General features: G+C 41.5%; 1 protein-coding gene across 2 annotated transcripts in view; it reads left to right on the top strand.

The window, feature by feature from the left end:
- Positions 1 to 19,992, top strand: part of NRP2 (neuropilin 2) — a 229,475-nt gene that overhangs the window by 43,853 nt on the left and 165,630 nt on the right. For both annotated transcript variants that reach the window (XM_089519341.1, XM_089519342.1), the window contains exon 2: positions 1,850 to 2,027. In XM_089519341.1, the coding sequence (XP_089375467.1) occupies positions 1,850 to 2,027 (178 nt within the window). The remainder of the gene's footprint in view (positions 1 to 1,849; positions 2,028 to 19,992) is intronic.

Below are 19,992 nucleotides of genomic sequence, written 5' to 3'. Positions count from 1 at the left end.
ATTCCCACCCACCCCTTAGCCAGTAATGAAATAATAAATCAGATTTGTGGCATTTGTAAGATGAAATGTTTTCCTGAAGATGAAATCACTCTCCTGGGTCTGTTGTTGTATAACCAAGGGCTGAAAGTGCTTTCCTCGCTCAAGATGTAATTGTTACCAGGCAGTTTGTGGGCCAGTGCCACAAAAACCACCACTGTTGATTATTGCGGTCTTTAATTCCAACTGCTTAGCTTGGCTCATAATGTTGGAAGAGACAGGGAGGAGATGAAGGGAAAAGCCAAGAGGGAGTGAGATTTGAAAAAGAGGCAGAGTAGGGTGTAGAAGTGCAGCCTTGTGGGATGGAGCTGAAAGAAAGACTGCTGAGACATGATCTGGAAACCATTCCAGGTTCTGCCAGAAACTTCATGTGTGGGCCTGTGTGAGACATGTAGAATGTCTCCTCCCAAGACCAAATCTTGATGTTGGGCAAAGTGGATTTTTGTCCAGGATGCGAGTTAGGTAGCTTAGCAATTGGTTGGGTTGCTTCCCAATTACGTCAGTGTGGCAGGGACAACACTTAGACAAACTGTTTGTATCAGATGATATGTGATTAAGGAGGACCACACCTGTATTTCAATTTCTGGATAGGACTATGACTCAATCTTTGGGAAAATAGGTCTTTTAGTGTGGTGTAAAAGTTAGAATATTAGTCTAGGTTGTGAAGGTCCAGTTTTGAATCCATACTCAGCCACAAAGTTCATGGTGTGACCTGTTCAGTAGCTATATTTCTTAGTCTGATCTACTACTCAGAACTGTTGTGAAGGCAAAAAGAAGAGCTGTGAATGTTGGTCTTGAGCTTGTTGGAAGATATTTAAAAAGAAAATGCAATAACTTTGTTTAAGATAAGAAGAATGGATATTTATTCTTTGTTGATAATGGGAGGGGGGAATCAAATGCCATCTAGCATAATCCATTTACCCCTTTGGGCCTTGTTAAAGCTATCTACCCTTTTCCAGGACCATCTCTTTTCCCCACCACTTTCTGAAATGGTGCTCCTGATGGGTTTGGAAAGCATTTGGACAATGGTCAGCCCAGCACTCATGGAAAGGCTCATTCCTTGAAAAAAATGGCTATTGAACATTGAAGGATGGAAATGGCTAGTTGAGGAGCTTTACCAAGTTTATAAAATGGGGGGGGGGGGGGGGGAGAAGAAGACCACAAGGCAATAGAAGATTGAGAAGGTGTGAAGAAGGCAGTAGTGCCCTGGGGTTACTTTTGACTAGGACCTCTCAGGGTTATAGTCTGCCTAGTTTTGCTGTATGAGCATTTCTTTCTCCTGTTTTGCACAGGCAACATTGTTGGTTTTGGATCTAGTGGTATCTGTGAGGTGCTGTTAGGGTAACTATGGAAGAAAGCCATACAAGGCCTTGCGAAACTGCTAACAGAGAAGAGGAAATAAAAGCTCTTCCATATATTTCCAAATAATCTGATGTCTGTGTTGGCTGTTTGAAGGAAGGGGGAGAAAAGAAACACAACAACATCTGAAAGTGCGTAGGTGGGCCCATTTATAGCTGTTCCTTTTTCTGGTTTGTCTAAGATGTGGAATGTGTCTTTGTGTGGGGAGGATTGTTGTGTAGAGTAATCATCTTCATTCTTAAGTGTCCAGAGATTTGCTTTGTACTTGGAGACTTAACATGATTGTGATTTTAAAGAGAGCCTGCAACACATTAAAAAAAAATCCAGCAACCACCAAACCCAGTCATCCACCAGTACAAACCCAGAGGAATACACAGTGATGTGTTTGAAGTTCATAACCAATGTCGGCTGCTGTTTTTATTTTAGCTTTTCTTTTTGTTCTCTGTCTTGGCAGCTCAGTCGTGTGGGGGTCGTTTGAATTCCAAAGACGCTGGCTACATCACTTCACCTGGCTACCCGCATGACTACCCTTCCCACCAGAACTGTGAATGGATCATTTATGCCCCGGAACCCAATCAGAAAATTATCCTCAACTTCAACCCTCACTTTGAAATTGAGAAACACGACTGCAAGTAAGAGTTTTTTCCTCTTCCTTCCCAACTTGGGAAAAATCGTGTCTGTTTCTTCTGGTTCTTGGACTTGTGCTGTCTTTAATCTCTTGAGTGTAATGAGTATAATCTGTCTCTAAAAACTAACACTGTGGATTGGAAATGTTGGTTAAGTGGGTGGTGAAAACTTTGGAGTGAAAGTTGATAAGGTCAGCTTCTGCAATGCGACATGTAATAATTATTATATTACTGTTATAATAGATAATGTTTGGGACATAGTAAATAAACAAGATGACCTTATTATACTGTAACCATTTTTAACAACAACAACAACAATTTATTTTTTACCTCCCTCTGCCCATGGATCCAGGCAGGGAACAACAACAATTAACAAATAAAATCAGTTAAAACATATAAGTTAAACACACATTGCTGCAATCCAGGATTACCCAATGGATGAACTAGGAAAAGTATGGTATCAGAGCTCTGTAGGTGAGCACTTGTTTACATGTAGCAGTTTACATATTGAATCTTCAGTATCTCCATTTGAGAGCTGGATCTGGTAGTAGCTGGTGGGGAAGACCCTCGAGTCTGAGCAGGAGGGTGATACTACAATCACGTCCAAACCATTGGTTGGCCACCATGGAGACAGAATTTTGGAGTGATCCAGCATGACTTTCCTTATGTTCCTACATGTCTATGAAACTCATTATTGTCTACTCTGATTAGCAGAGGCCTTTCCATTTGCATTCTGGACTATCCTTTTAACTAGAGAATCAGGGTTTTGAACCTTGGGCCATCTGCATGCAAACTGTGCCTAGTACTAAACTATGGTCCTTCTTTGCAGCAGGACATCTTGATCTAATCTGGGACATACCACTTTTGCTAATTGCAAGGCATGTTAGGATCATAAATCCCAAGTGGATAGAGCACTGATATTGCTGCTTTGATTATTGCAACCATTAGCTATGAACAACCATTGGCCTAAACACATTTAATAGCATTGTTTTAATTGATTCCCTTGACTCTGGCATTGGAGTGCCCAGGGGTGTGAGGTAATATTAAATACTTGAAGGAGAACACTTATGACCACTGCTGCTCTTACTTTCCTCAAAAATATAGTTGACACATGGTGATGAACTTATATATATATTATATAAATCAGAGTTCTGTATGATCCTGTAGTTCTCAGATACAGTCATCAGACTCTGGTAGGATGACCAGATACAAAGGAAGGGCAGGCTTATATTGTGTGTGTGTTTGTGTGTGTGTGTGACTTTCCTCTTTAAAAAATTAGTATAATAAATGAATCTTTCTGCTTCTGCAGCTGTTGCCTTGTTTCTGGAATTGACTACTGTTGGCCCTTTAAGGTGTTGTTGGACTACAACTCCCATAGCCAATGGTGAGAGCACATATGAAGGGGTCACAAATTGCCCGGTCTTGTCCTAGACTCTGGTGCCATAATAGGCATTCCCATAAGAAGAGAAAGTGTTTGCTCATTTCTTTCAAAAATCAGACAGATTCTACTGTAATTGGTGGATTGCAAGACTAAGGAGCTGAATGTCCAAGAAAAACAATTAGCAGCTAGTAAGAAATAATTAACAGCTTCAGTGAGCACCATTAAAAGCATGAATTAATGAGATAGTCCCTTGGGTCTCCTGGCCTTGTTTAAACGTCTGTGGCCTAAAGGCTGTCTAAAATGTGCAGCATTTCCTTAGTGTCTAGAACTGGGTCTGATCCTGCAATCTTTCCACGTGGTTTTGAATCCTACTTATTTCAGAGGGATGGAATGCAATAGCTCATGGGCTACTGATGGGCCGCATAGTCAGAAACTGACACCTTCCAGTATGATTATACAATGGGAGAGGTGTTTTGTATTTCCAGATTTCAGACTGAACACTATTAGGAAAGCTAATAGGAGAACCAAAGCATTGAGGGCTTTCTCTTCACTCTGACTTTGTTGATGCAATTTTCCAATTGAAATAAATTGCACAAAATGCATTTATGTATGACACTGATGCATGTAAATACATTAAATGAAGAGAAATTGTTTGCCTAAATATGTAACTTCTTCAAAACTGCATATAAATTTTGAGAAGATGAGAAGGTCTACAAAATATTTACAGATTTTTAAAGGAACAGAAAAGATAAGAAACTTGTCGAAAAATGCTTGGGAATATTTGTGTTCACAGGAAAATGATCACAAACTGATATGGTTACATGATAAAATGAATGTTAAGGGTGTAGAAATTAGAAATGGAGAGAAACTGAAAGATTTTCTTAATGCACCAGATACATTAAAGTAAAATATGCCCCCTCACTGGAGAGGAAGGGCATGGAGCATTAAAAGAAAACTAAAAACAACATGCAAAAGAGATAAAAGATTTCATTACATGGTGGAGGCAGTGTTGTGGAAAAAGTTGTAGCCTTGCTGGTATTGCAAGTTATTTATCATCATAGCTGTTGTCCCTGTCATTACCCAGAAATACCTGTCGGAAGAGGACTGATGTGATCACATTAGCAAGAGAGGCATACTACACCAGGCCTGCATAATTTCTCTGTGGTTAATGTTGTCAGCTTCAACTTACAGGATTTAAACTTTGTTAAATGTCCTGTGTTGACATTTTAAAGACTATGGCTGCTTACCAAATACCTAGGAGCAATGGGATTTACCTGCTCAGAAATAGGCCTTAGCATTAGAATCTGATCTTGAAGTACAAGGACTGCATGTGCAAAGTGGTTTTAAAACATACTAGCAGCATGCTGTTCTGCATTGTAAGTTGCTGTAAAATTCACTTGTATATATGTAATTGGCCTTGCTGCATTGGAGTTTTAATTGGATAGTATATAATTTGCATAATGTCTCGATGTAGAAATCTTCATCTTCCAAAGAGAGGTGATTGTAAGGTACTTTTTCCTTCTGCTGAGCTAAAAACAAACCCATATTTTCAACAGAGACAAAAAAATACCCTCTCCATGATTTCTGGCTGCCCATTCTGTGAGAATGTGTGCTTATTTGTTTACTTTGCATTTACTCTCAGCTGTTCTAATGCTTCCACTAACATAATTTCTTAATTATTTAGAAGATGCATATCCTGTCTTTTCAGCAAGCAACCCAGAAGGAAACTTATAATACTGTAATAATGCTCATACATATGCACAACCCTAGATCAGGACAACTCAGCAGTTCTTGGTCTCCTGCCCAGGGACTGAGACCAGGGTGTCCTTGCATTCTGCTCTGCAGTCCCAGGGCTACATGATAATATTGTGTTTGGTACCATTATGATGTTAGCCCACAGGTGGGCAAAGTGCCATCTGTGAGCTTCATGTGGCTTTCAAGGCCACATTTAACACCGCAGGTGCAGCACAAATACACACACCCATATACGCATTTTTAAAAGGTTCTTAAAAATAACCTTCCAGGAATGATCATTTTATATTTGAACAGAATATTACCCCCCACTTAAAAAAAAACAACTGAAAATAGCTGGTTCTGCTGTAGTCCTGCATGGGTTGTGGGGTGGGGAACAGGCAAAGTTGTCTTTCCTCTGTTAACTCATTCTGATTGGGAGGGATTAACCATCTGACTAATTCAAAAAGAACGAATTAATAGCATCCAGGAAGTGAAATTGCGCACTGAAGTAGCAGGGATCAAATGGTTGTAGTGGAAGGTGCTGGGGTTATTTTTTCAAAATGGATATTCATAAAAGTACTTTTTATCTTTTTAAAAATTGTGCTTTTCATTACAAAAAGTCACTACCAGATGGCTAGTAGAAAATTCAAATGAATAAATATTTGAAACAAATCTAGTCTTCATACCGTATTTTACTTATCTTTGGACAGTGTTGTGATTTGCAGGATTGCAGTGACTTTAAAAAACTGTGTTAAAAAGTTCTAAATGAAGTATATGCATTGCCCTGTTTCCACCCAGTTTTCATGGAGGCACCTTCATTCATGCAGCCAGTTCATTCATTCTCTCTCTCTCTCTCTCTCTCTCTCTCTCTCTCTCTCTCTCTCTCTCTCTCTGTGTGTGTGTGTGTGTATGTGTGTGTGTGTGAGAGAGAGAGAGAGAGAGAGAGAGAGCGCATGTGTGCGCATGCATATACACACACCGACAAGTGCTCCCAAACCCCTTCTGAAAAGATTCTGCCTTTATCTTCCCCAGTATGAAAGGCAACACTTGGCACAATTTAGGCATCTTTGGCTCCCACTGTTTCATTTCTGCTCCAGGAAAGCTCCTTAGTTTTGGAAAGCCCTTCAGAATCCAAGAAAATTGGCTTCCTTCCGTCACTGTGCCCTGTGTGTGTTTGTGATAGGCACAGCCGGGACCCTTGAATACTTGCAGGATGGGCACTTTTGAGAAATGAAGGTTGGAAGCTGTGCCATTGTCTGCTCTGCTGCCCTTCAGAAGCAATGACACAGCAGTAAACCAAGAGCAAAAGGGGAAGGGGGAACAGAAGCTCTCTGATTAGAGGCGTGCCAAACTATTCGGAAATAACTGTAATAGCCCCCGTCTGCTTGCCATTTCTTCCTCTCAGCACTGCGAGTGCAGCTGCTGTTTTCCTATTGCTGCTCTTCAGCCCCCCATGCCGTGGGATTGGGTATCTGCTATCTGAACCGGGAAGCGGCATCTAGTTTGAAAAGAGCATGCTGCTTCTCTAAAAGGTTGCCATTCTGTCACATTACATCGGCTGAGGCTCTGCTGCCCTTCCCATGCCAAGGTTTATTTTTGATCTGAGAGTGAGAGACTTGAAGCAGCCTTCCTGGAGCTGAGTGATGATGATGGGGATGACTTATTTCTCACACCTCCAAAGAAAAGCCACTTGGTCACGTAGCTGTCCTCCCCAATTCATCTGTAATTACTTCTTTCAGCCTCTTTGCCCCACCACCTGCAGCTGGAAAGTCCCACTCAGAAGCCTCATCAGTATCTGAATCACTGCACAGAAGGCCCATCTTTTCCATTCACCCACTCCGTCTCTCAGCATTTCAAATTCAGGTTTTGCTTTTGGAGTTCATGTGCGAGCGCTTTCCTCCCCAACCCCCTACCTGTCCAATTTCTGAATGAACGCTACTGAAATGTGCCACCCACTGTTCTACACTAGGCTTATCATCACTCTGGAGGATCATAGTGAGTGTTAAGCAAAGCTTTTCATTCCAAGTCTGTTTTGCGTAAACATGCTCCCTCCACATCACAGCAGAACAGCCTCTCTCTCCCCCTCTAAACAAAGACATTTCTAAGAAATATCCTTAAAAAGCCAACCCAGTGTGTTTTCCCCATCAACATTTAGTGGACATGACATTCAATTGAATTATGAGTAATCCAGCGGACATCCTGTTTCTGGCATACTCACACTCGCGTGTGTGCATCTGTGTGCATTGAGCAGCAGTAGCTTGGAGCCCCCTCTGGTGGTGACATGTCAGAGAGGACACATGATCTCTGGAGATGTTGCTTTGGAGATAAGGAGGTTGAGGTTGGTGACAGTGGCAAAAAAGATGCTGTGAAACCATGAACAGAGGGCTCAAGGATCTGTAATTTCACATGCAAGTATTTACCCTGGAGTGAAATTTCTCTCTCGCTCTCTGGCTTTTAAAACAAAAATAAGGAAGCATTGTAAATTACTGCAGGAAATTCATGCATAGTGGACAAATCTCCAAAGGCCAGTACAGCAAAGCTTCAGAAAGCAGCCTTAAATGTGGCCTGCATTAGTCATTGCATGTATGGTGCTTTAAAACTGCTGTCTTGATCCTGGAAAATAGATCAGCTTGCCTCAAGAGTATATTAACAGTATTGATTTAAAACCCAATCTCTTTCTTTCAGTGTGCTCATGTTGTTGCTTAATTACTCCATCCTATCTTGTTTAAGATATTGTAGATGGTGTGCAACACTCTACAGGGAAAAACAAGTGGTTTGCCTTCTAAAGGTGGGGAAGGGAAGAGTAGAAACAGAAGGGAAGAGATTTTCTCTGAGAGCAAGCTTGTGGTCATCCTGGAACCTCTTTAATCATTTTGGGCTGTCATGCCAGTCCAGAAATCCATCCGTCTGAGCTCCCACCTTTTACCCAAGATGCTTGGATCAGGAGCAAGAGGGGAGAATGAGAAACGTAGTGGAAGGCATTCAAACAGCAACTGCACATGTAAAGAGGAAAAGACTTTGCCCCCCATCTACTTCCCTTTTTCTTTCCTCTGTCCATGGCAGGGAATGAAGAGTAGTAGAGAGGGCTTTTTATGTGTGCTTATGTATATATTTCCAAACTGTGTGTGTGTGTGTCAAAGAGCAGCTGTACAGACTCCTGGTCCCTAAGCTTCACTGATGACTCCTTGGGTTATGCTCTACTGCGATCCTACTTTATACATAAAATGGAATCCAAATGAGGCAGATGTTGTGAAACTTAGCAGTGTTGCATGCGAGTGAGGTTCACTAATATGTGTAAGGCCAACTTCTAGTAAAGTAGTTAAGGCCCTATACAGACTGGCCTGAAAGGCCAGCCTGTGGGTGGAGTCAGGGCACAGCGTCCTGATGACGCATGTCCTGACTCCACCTCCATGGCTCCATGATCCTGTGTACCGCTCCAGATGGCGCGCGGAATCATGATGCACCTCCGCGCTGCGTCCAGATAATGAAGTGCTGAAGAGGCACCATACAGCTGCACTGCTGCGGCAATGGTGCCCTTTGGAGGGCGCAAAAAGGAACCGCTTTTTGTGGCTCCTTTTTGCGCCCTCCACAGGCCAGATAGGGGCCGCAGTGTGAGATTGCCATGGCCCTGATCCAGCTAGGAAAGCAGGGTGTTCTGTATAGCCCCTAAGTCTACCTCTAAATGAACATGTTCAGCATTGAGGTATACAAATGGTTTCTTCCAGATTGCGATGAAGTCTGTGATTAAACAGGCTGAGTCAAAATGTTCTCATGCGCCAATATTTGAAATAGCCCTGGATGATCTTTCCTTGGTTAAAGTCACAATGTTTAACTTGACTTGTACATCTACACTGGCCACTTAATCTGGGGCGAGTCCAAAACATTATGTCCCAGACCAGCCCTAGGCTGAACAAGACGAGCACATTCGCTGGGCCGAATCTGGGTTGTGTCATTGTACACACAGACCAGCTGGGGCAACAATGTATCAGCCTTGCTGTCACCCCTTATTTTCAGAGCTGCTACCACAGTTTCTTTACAGGCAGAAGCTCAGTGTAAAGCCTGCCCAGTGTGTTGCCACTTCTGCTGAGGTCATGTGATCAACAAGGAGTCCAGGTACACATTTCAGCCCTCTGCAAAAGCAGTGGCATGCCACGCAGGTTCTACACATAGCTTCTGCCCATGTAGAAGTGGTGGCGGAAACTCAGAAAACAGGCCATCCCCTTTCTTCCCACTGCTTAGCATGGAGAGGGCGGATGGTGTGGCTCTTAGTATGTGAACAACTGGGTTGGGCCAGTTTGGACTGGATCTAGCTGTCCAAATGCCAAGAATTTCACTCTAGGATTTATGGGAAACACTGAGATTTAATCCCGGTTTTGCTTAGTTCAGAGCAAAGTTGGGTTAAGGGCAGAAAAACATGGATCCTCCCCCAAAGTACCCATATACCATCAGGACTGCTTCTGATAGAGTACAGCATTTTTCACCATTGTTGCTATAGTCTTGATTTCACTAACAGATGTTTCTGCCCAGAAAAAGCCAGAAAGGTTGGGAGTAGCATAAACTGACAGTCACTACATGCTCTGCCTCCGCCAAATATCTTCCTAGCCTGCTTCTCTGAAGTAAAGTGAAGGATGAAAGGGCACAATTTAGTCCTTTTTCTGCCAAGTAGAATCAGACCTTATATGCAACAAGAAGTGGTATCAGGCCAGGATTTGAAGATTCTACTCTTGAGACAATAGTTAAACAGACTAGTGTGTCAGTGACTGCTTGAGCTAGAAATGTTACCTTTAAAAAGTAATTATTTTTGACATCTCATGTAGTCAATTGCCATTACAGTTGCAATTTTTGAAAAGTATCTATTTGCTTTCCTGTTTCTCCAGACTAGCTAATATTGTTATGTTGTAGTGACTAAGTAAACATCGGAATGCTACAAGCCACAGCACTTTGGTTACAAAACACTCATTCCTTCCATTTCTGCCTCAAGATCTCCAACACCCGAATGTGAAACACAGCACAAGCCAGCACTTGACCTGTGTGATCTTCTGCCTTCACCACTTAGTGATGCCACACTCACAACTCTTAAGGAAATTAAAAAGCTCTAGCTGCATTACAAGAGTGACATTATCCTGTGTCAAGTTGCAGTTTTAATATAACTTATCATGGGAGGAATGGATAAATTCCAAATAGGTATATATTTGTAACCAGTTACTTTTAAGGTTGTTCTGTGGTAGCAAAGTGACAGTTGGCCTTGAAAGGTGGAGGCTTCAGATGGAACTGCTCCCTCTTTGTTAGTTATTAAACGTTTCAAAGAATATGATTCATAGAAAATCAAGACAAACCAGTGAATGTTTTAACATTTCACAGTAGCATTCTTTGTATAATGAGGTGGTAATTTCTGGTTGGCTCTTTTTGTTAAAAAATGTTGATGGTCCCTCCAAGGGAACATCAAAACTACTTTCCAGATGACAAGAAATCTGGCAGACCATTTTCTGCCAATTGCTGCCAAATTTTGGTTGTCTTGGAAGCCTATTTATACCATTTTATTCTGTTTAAGGACCAATCTCTCTTTCTCTCTTTCTTGCATGCTTGTGCATGTGTGTGCATGCACATGCATGCAAACATGCACATAGTGCCTGTGGGCAATAGGTCTCTTCCTTTTGTTCCTTTAGTGAGAGGTCTCTCCTTCAAGTCTAAGGAGAGCAAAGTGTGGTGGGAGGGCAAACCACAATTCAGCATTTTTCTTTTCTTGTTTCTGAGCAGCATAAGATGAATTTCCACAGTGGGATGGTGGGACACCCCAGTCATAGCTTGGAGTATAAAATCCATCCCCACACCCAAATGCACAATTGCCTTATATAAACTAAGTGGGGTTTGGGCTCTTTGAAAATAATTAAAAGTGTCAGAGTTAACAAGAAAGTTGAGGAGCAGGACTTGGAGTTTTGATGATCCTGTTCTAGTGCCATTACCTTTTACATGTGGGGAAGACACCAATTTGTATCTATATACCGGCAAAATGTAGCGTGGCAGCGGTGGCAGTAGGGTTAGGGAGCATGCACCATTCAGACGCTCCCTAACCCTAGTACATACTAGGGTTAGCCTAGTACATACTGGCAGCGCAAAATGGCGGTGCCCTGTCTACACGGGCGCTGCCATTTTGATGCAACAGACGCTTAGCGTCTGCACATGCCGCTGTGTTTGTGATGCCGCAAGTGCGCCATTGGCCATTGTGGCGTCACAAACACGGCACAAGAAGAACCTGCTTTTTGCGGGTTCTTTTTGCTCCACGGGGAAGCCCTGTGGTCTGGAGGCTGTGGCTTCCCCACCGAGCAAACCAGGGCGGCAGGAGACTGCCCTTTTTGGTGATCTGTATCCCACCCAAGTGATATCAAGTACACCACTGTTTCTCAGTCCCACTCCACTACTTGTGGGTTGGGTTACCTGAAGTGGGTTTTTACGTGAAATATTGAGATAATCTCTGCTCAGCATTGTGAACTCTCCAAAGCTGAGGGTGCTCATGGTGGATGGGAGTTTTTTTGGTTGAATAGATATTAACTTTATATGAAGATACGCCAAATGTTTTAGAAATAAGAACTGATGCATGCTAGTTTTGTAATACCATGGAGGGACCATGAGTGTTATATAAATCTAATTTTTTCCCCCTACCTCCTCACTTCCCCCTTGTAGTTTCAGTAAAGAAAAGCAGAATTGAAAATAGTGAGTCAGAGGGGAATGGCTATGACTTGACAGTATGCTCACCAAACACCAGCTGATGTTTATTACTTTTGGACCCACCAGCCTTGGCTGTGTCCTTCCAGGCAGGAACCCAGTGTAGTACATTGTCTTTTTTCCCATCAGTTGAGGTCAAAGAGCAGTTGAGGCAGCAATTACTGGCGGATAATTAGTCAGTGTTTTGAAAATTGATGAATAATTAGCTCATGCATAAATGTTTGGAACATAATACAAACTTATCTCTAGAGCAGGGAATGCTGATATAAATATAAACAACACAACCAAAGATATGTAAGCATATCATTTCGTTTTCCCACTCTCTTATTTAACAAAACATCTGTTCTTTAGTACCCTATGTGTTTCCAAACTAAAATCACTTGTTTTATAACTTTGGTGGAAATTGAGTTTTTTCTTTATTTTGGGCATACATCGATGTAGCCAGATCTGGCACACTAGTTTTAACTGGAAAGTCACTCCTGGCCATTGCTGAAACTTGGGCATCCAGGCCCAGAGTTGAGTCCAGGAGCATATCCAAGCTGCGAGCCTGAGATTTCAGGGAGAGTGTAACCCCATCCAGCACAGAGAAAGACCGTATTCACTTATCTGCCTTACGACTAACCAGGAGCACCTCTCTTTTGTCTGGGTTAAGTTTCAGTTTGTTTGCCCTCATCCAGTCCATTACTGACAGCAGACATTGGTTCAGTATAGAGATACCTTCCTTGAAATCAGATGGAATGTAGAGCTAGAGTTCTGTGTCATCCTCATACTGATGACACTGCATCCAAGAGCTCCTCATGACCTCTCCCAGTGGTATCATGTAGATTTTAAGTAACATAGGGACAAAACAGAACCCTGTGGGACTCCACAGAACAGCAGCCAAGAAATCGACCAGCAGTCCTCCAACACCACCTTCTGAGTTTCCCTCTCCAAGAAAGCCCGAAACCACTGTATAACATTGCCCTCAAATCTGATCTCAGACAGGCAGCCGAAAAGGATACCATAGTCAATGGTACTGATTGCCATCAAGAGATTCAGTAGGACCAACAAGGTGAAAATGTGTCGGACGGGAACCTTACTTCCCCTGTCCAGTTCCCAATTTCAGGTATAGAAATAAATATGAAAGTTATTTATTTACTGGTTACTGTTGTTAAAAGCTCAGAATTTTGTTCAGGCATTAATTGGAAAAGTGAATGAATGTTGCTGTTTTTGTCAAATTCTATTTCTGGATTCAAGAGGAATTTAATTTGGGTTACAAACTAGGCCTATTTGAATAAGCAACAAACAAAACTGAATATATAAAATTGGAAGTTTAGAGATTGTACACATATTTGTTCAGAACTAAGCCCCTCTCTTAGAAAAATATTACGTTTCCTTAATAAACTAGATCTGTGTAAGATAGAAGTGGGCAAAGTGTAGCCCTCCAGACGTTGCTGGACTGAAGTGCCATCAGGTAGAGGAATACTGAATACTGAGAGCTGTAGCCCACTTCAGATGTACTACACAGGTAGACTTCGTTGAGACATATAAGGTAGGGTTGCCACATTCCGGTCTGACATATCCAGGTATCCAATTTGCATATTATGAGAATTATTAAAATTATGCCTATTATTAATTTGCATTCAGATTATGCAAATTGAACACATTAAAGACTGCAGTTTTTCTACCATTATGTTTCATCCTCAGTACTAGTACCAAGCAAAGAGCTCCATTTTTCTTCTTTTTCGTCTTGCGTGTGTGAAGAGAGTGAGGTTTCCAAGCAGTGAGGTTGTTTGGAATTAAAGTTTTACCATGCTGCCTAGCCCTAAGCTTAAGACCCTGACACAATCAGAGAGCACAAGGCTGTCTCTGCTTGCCTCTTTTCTTTTCCTGCCTTCTGGGCCTGCCAGGGGAAGGAGGAGGGAAAAGAATATGGTGGCAATGCTACACCTGCGCAGTAGCATCCAGAACATCCAGAGCCTGCAGAGTGGGATGAGGCTCCCACCAGTGCCAATCTTCTTGCATTGTTTCCTGCTTCATTGCCATTGCCACAGTTTAACCTACAAATTGGCCTGCAATGAAAAAGAAATCTGAAATGTACTGTTTCAACTGGCCCAGCCAGCCGGGGTAACTTTTTAATCCAGGATTTTCCAGGTATTCCGGGACAAATGGCAACCCTAGTACAAAGGATTGTGATACAAATATTAGAAAAAAGAAACAAAGCAAACAAATTGAGAGTTTTACCAGCAAAACGGCAAATTAATGTTTAAAAAAGGAAATAAAAGACAGCCATTCGGTCTGTGAGAAATAACATGCCAAAGAAAACACAAAATAATACAGAATTTATCACTGAACTGTTATGCTTTGTATAGAGTTTTGAAATGATGCTCCTGATAGCAGAAATATTAGCAGCATTCTGCAAGAACATATGAAAAAAGATCACCAAAGACAACAATAATTGAGACACAGATTGATTAGATCACTCTAAAGCTCAAACCAAACATAATTTCAGAACTCTTTGACTTGCCAGCAGCATGTTATAAAACAACTTCTAATGATTCAATTACTAACAAGTATATTTTATTAAAGCTTGGAAAGAGGACATAGTCCCAACTCTTCAAATGATGCAAGAATGAGGGTTTTTATAAGGCAGATAAAGATACTAGAGAAATAAACTTTTATAGACAAAATTTACTTCCAAGTAAGGATTTCAACATATGTTTCAGTGAGCCAGTAGGTTAAATAAGATAATTGGTAATAACATACATCAGGATCAGCCTGGTTTTACAGCAGGAAGACAATTATCTAGTCACACTAAAAGAGGCTTATTCATAATTAACAAGTGTAGTGAGACAAAGGAAGATGCTGCATTGGTGTTCGTTGATGCAGAAAAAGCTTTCAATAGGGTGGAGTGGGCAATATCTTTTTATCTTATTGCAGTGTTTTGAATAGATGGACATTTCTTGGTATGTAAATCTTAAGGGGGGAAATGGTTAACTAATAGACAAAACTCATAAAACTTATTTGCAAAAAAGAACAGTTTTTCCGTATTGTTCAGGATCAGTTTAGACAAATGGTTGAAGTTGAATTTCTCTTGCCATTATTAAAATGAATATCCTCTCAAAAGTTTTTATTTGTTTATTGGGAATGTACCAATTTCAGTGGTGACCAAACACTGAAATCTTGGCAGAAGATGTTTTGTAATTTCATTTGGGAAGGCAGCCAACCACGAGTGCTTTTGAGTCTGCCAAACCTTTAAGATAAAGAAAGCATAGCTTGTCCAAATGTGCTTACATATTACTAATATTAACACACACGCACATGCACGCACGCACACACAAATATAAATTGTTCCTTTTAAATTTGTGAGTGCCATGCAAATTTATAAAGGGAGCTGCTCTAAAATTTGTTGCTCTTGATGTGTGCCTTCAAATAAATTCCAGCCTATGGCTGCCTTAAGGCAATCCTGTCATGGGGTTTTCTTGGCCGGATTTGTTCAGAGGGGGTTTGTCTGTGTTTTCTAAGGCTGAGAATGTATGACTTGTCCAAGGTTACCCAGTAGCAGGGGTGAAGAAAAGTTAAAAAAGAACATAGCTGCCCTTCTCAATCCTAGTCTTCTTCCCAGTTTTTCACTACAGTTTCTTTTCTGACACATAAAAGAGTATCAATGAGCATGTACATTTCCCTCCTCATGGCAATGTGGTTGTGAATGCACATTACCTATCAACGTTTTCCGATAGCTGGATTGGGGTTCATGTACATCTGGTATGTATAGGTGCATGTAAAGGTAGAAGACCCTGTCTAATCTTGGAAGCTAAACAGGGTGGGTTAGTACTTGGATGGGGGACCACCAATGGATACCAGGTGCTGTAAGCTATATTTCAGAAGCAGGAGCTGGCAAAACCAACTCTTGAGTATTGCTTGCCTAAGAAAACCTTGTGAAATTCATGGGGCTGCCATAAGTTGAAAGGTTTGGTCTGTCACATTTTATAAACTTCAGGAAAGGTGATTCAGGATGGATAAAAGAAAGTCCTTCTTTACAATGCCATGGAGTTCAGTGCTACAAAGTGGGGAGGTTTAATTAGGCAATTTGCAGGGTTGGAGGGAGGCTACCAATAGCTACTAGTCATGCTGTACATTATCTCCAGTATCAGAGGTAACATGTCAAATTTAGAACTTGACTGGAAGAGAACTGTTGCTCTTGGGTTCTGCTTGTGGCCTTCTCACAGCCATCTGGTGAGCCAGATTGGGAATTCAGTGCTAGACAAGATTGGTGTTTCTTCCAATTCAAGCATTAGGTTTTACTTAAATACCTTATTCAGCTTTGGTCAAACCTTACCTGGAATACTGTGGCCAGTTCTGGTCACCATAGTTCAGAAAGGATGTTGACAGTCTGAAGTGTGTCCAGAGGAGGATGGACAAACTGGTGAAAGCTCCAGAAACCATGCCCTGCGAGGAGTGGCTTAGGGAGCTTGGTATGATTAACTTTGAGAAGAGAAGATTGAGGGGTTACATGATAGCCATGCTTAAATATTTGAAACGATGTCACATTGAGAATGGTGCAAGCTTGTTTTTTGCTTCTCCAGAGACTAGGACTCAGAACAATGGATTCAAACGACAGGAAAAGAGGTCTAGCCTAAATGTAAGGAATAACTTCTTGACTGTGTTGCCTCAGAGCATACTGGAGTCTCCTTCTTTGGAGGTTTTTAAACAGAGGCCAGATGGCCATCTGTTGGGAGTGCATGGATTGTGTATCCCTGCATGGAAAGGGGTTGGACTGAAGGATGGCCTCCATGATCTCTTCCAACTCTATGATTCTACCTGCAAGATTTTTGTCATATGTGAAAATAATCTTAAGGGCTACTGCTTCTGTAACTCCTCACCCCACAACCATGACACATTTTATAGGCAGCCCATGTTTGGACCAAAGTCAGTAGCCTCCTTTGCCTCTTTTGTCACTAATGCTTAGGAATGCCAAATATGATATCATTATGTTGCAAGCAAGCATGGAGGAATGTGCAACATAGTGACATCATCACACATTTTGCTTTACTAAATGTTGTAGGAAGAGGGGGGAAAGAGGTATGGGAGCTGCTTTTTTCTGGTGGTAGCCATGTGTGGTTCTTAGTTGTGGCCTCTGATGTGGAAATGATGAGGTAATCCAGATTCTTGGAGCTTTATCAGAAGAAAAACACGCAGTAGAACAGGCAAATTTCAACAGATGCAGCATACTAAAAAATCCCACAAAAAACCCTCAGCATGCACAGCCTTAGATGTCATAACCCTCAAGTAGTATATGGCCAATTACTGAGATTATTTAATGTCACTGGAGAAATCTGCTGTTGTTCATGTTGGCAGTTGTTGGTATCTATTATCCTCTGCTCCTTGTAAAATAGAACTTTTCTGGCAGTTTTGTAATAGAATTCTTTCTCATCTAATCCTAGCACATTGCTCTTTTCTAGCTACTTGAGGATTAAGTGGCTTTAACTCAAGGAGCTTTTTAAATATTGGCACGGAGATTATTATCTTTCTGATGTATGTTCCTTTTTTGCAGTTTGCAAATACAGGTTTCTAATATCTACTGGGTTTGTGTTGTGGAGTGTTGTGGTTTTTCTGGGATGTGTGTATGTGTTGAGAGAAACACTTGACTTTTGGTTTGTACGTAGATTTATTTACGAGTGTCTAGCAATGTGTGTTTCACAAAAGGGATATGGATAGTCTTTCAGTTCACCTTTCATCCCTGAAAAGTGGCTGCTGCAGTTCACCTGCCCAAAATATGAATATTTTGATATATATACAGGGAGGAAGCTTGCAGGAAGCAACAAATAAAATAAAACCAAACAAAATACATAAAACACAAAATGGCAAAAATGGCATGTTTCCTGGAAGTAAAGCATACAACCGGCAGAAGCTCAGACTGTAGCATTTAAACTTCTTAAACAGAGATAGATGGATGTTTCCTTAAAAATGGGATGAAGAATAGGACAGATTTCCCAGATACTTTCTGGACATTTGGAAGATTAATCCAGTTCAAGTCTGAGCTCTGGACTGGTCCATTGTATTAATATGCAGTGGTAATTTTGCCATGGGTTCAGATTGAACTCAGCCTTCAGACTGGGGTCTAGATCTTTCAGGATACATACTTGTCCCTGCCCAACTCCTTTATATTAGGTACCAGAGGCAGTGAGTGGGTGTACTACAGCAACAGAGAGGTCTCTTGCAGCTTTCAGACTTTGCCTGCCTTACTGCTTCTGATCACTTCATTGGAAGCAAGAGGGGGAGAGAGATGTTGCTGTGGCTGGGTGGGGGGAAGCTCTAAGGACCCTGGTACAGATCCTATAGATGTAGCTGATTATGACTCACTTAGCACATTATTAATGTTTCATCAGAAGGATTCTGTCATAGCTTCATAGTTGAATTGATAGCATATGATCCAAGACAGATGATTGTTTGCATAATTAAACAGGGGATCTTGGGGAATTTTTTTTATAACCAGTGACTCCAGTAAGAGGAGGAATGTCTTCTTATACCTACTCCCTTTACTTGCTTTCCCCATTCATCCAGATTACTGGATGCTGTGGGGTTACTAAGAAAAGGCTATCAAATAATGGCCTGGCTACCACTGGACTGCCATTGTTATAATCCCAAGTTGGGAGTTCGCCTGTCCCCGCCTGCCTTGCCTTCTGGTCCCTGTCCCACCCTGCCACACCAGTGTGTCAAATACTGATTTCATAGTTTGTTGACAAGTTAAACCAGGCAGGTTCTGAATGAAAGTGGTTACTGGAGCTTTTGTCCTTGTCAGGCTCTGCCAAAGTTGTCCCTTGGGTAGGCAGTAGACTCCTCCTCCCTCCCTTCCAATGGCCCTGGAGTTCCAAGAATAAAAAAGAAGCAGAAGGAACCAGCAGGTTTCTCCACAGGAGAGGATCATTATCCAAGGATGCTGATGAGAACCAGTGGGTGAGGAGAAGGGGCTCACTCATTTTCCACTGGACGAAGGGACCACTCACCTTAGCCTGCAATGATCTGATCAATCTCTAGCCATCTCCTTTTTTAATAAACAGCTTTATTAAGTACAGTATCAGAACCCCACACAAAGTAATAGAAAACATATGAAAAAACACCATGCTACGCAAATATAAAAGCAATGATACATTAATCATCCACCTCCCCAGAAAATGACACCAAACAAAGCTAAAAATCTTTGAGTCTACCTCTTCATGCCAAGCTATCTGTTATAGTTTAACCCAGGAAGCAAATTCACAGTAAAGGATCTGGACAGAAGGTCTCTCCAGAAAGTGCTGTGCATTCTTCATGGTGTATACACATCACTGCTTACGTTACAGAAGATTTTGGAAAGCAAAGTGAAAGCCACAGTCAAAGTAATTGTAAAGAACAAATCATCAGGAACAGATGACATACCAATATAACTACTACAATCCACAGAAACAGAGTCAAGCTTAGTTTTAACTAAAATCTGCCAACAAATATGGAAAACAAAGTGGTGTCCCACAGACTGGAAGCAATCAATATATATTCTGATCCTTAAAAAAGGAGACACAAAAGATTGCAGCAATTACAGAACCATTGGTCTCTTGTCTGATGCAATCAAAGTCATGATCAAAATTTTGCAGTAAAGACTTCTACCATATATGGAGTGTGAAATCCCTGAGGTGCAACCTGGGTTCATGAAAGGAAAAGGCACCAGGGATCACATTGCACATACGTTGGATAATGGAGCACACTAGGGAATTTTAGATGAAAATTTGCATGTGTTTTATTTATTACAGCAAAGCCTTTGACAGCATAGATCACTAAAATCTATGGCTTGCACTTAGAGTAATGGGGGTGCCACAATGTCTGATTGTCCTGATGCATAACCTATAGTCAGGATAAGAGGCTGCCATCAGAACAGAATACAGAGAAGCAGGATGGTTCCCAGTCGGAAAAGGAGTCAGACAAGGCTGCATGCTATCCCTCTATTCAATCTATATGTGGAAAATATTATACGCAGAGGCTTGAACTCAGAGGCAGGAGGAGAGAAGATAGGAAGAAGGAACAATAACAACCTAAGATACGCAGATGACACAATACTACTGTCAGAAACAAAGACCTGGAAGAATTACTAAAGAAAGCCAAGGAGGAAAGCACCAAGGT

Source organism: Sceloporus occidentalis, unplaced genomic scaffold (assembly GCF_023333645.1).
Source record: "Sceloporus occidentalis isolate IW3139 unplaced genomic scaffold, rSceOcc1.0.p SCAF_4, whole genome shotgun sequence".
Lineage (NCBI taxonomy): Eukaryota > Metazoa > Chordata > Lepidosauria > Squamata > Phrynosomatidae > Sceloporus > Sceloporus occidentalis.
Note: the sequence above shows the minus strand (reverse complement) of the source record. Positions and strands in the feature narration are given on the sequence as shown.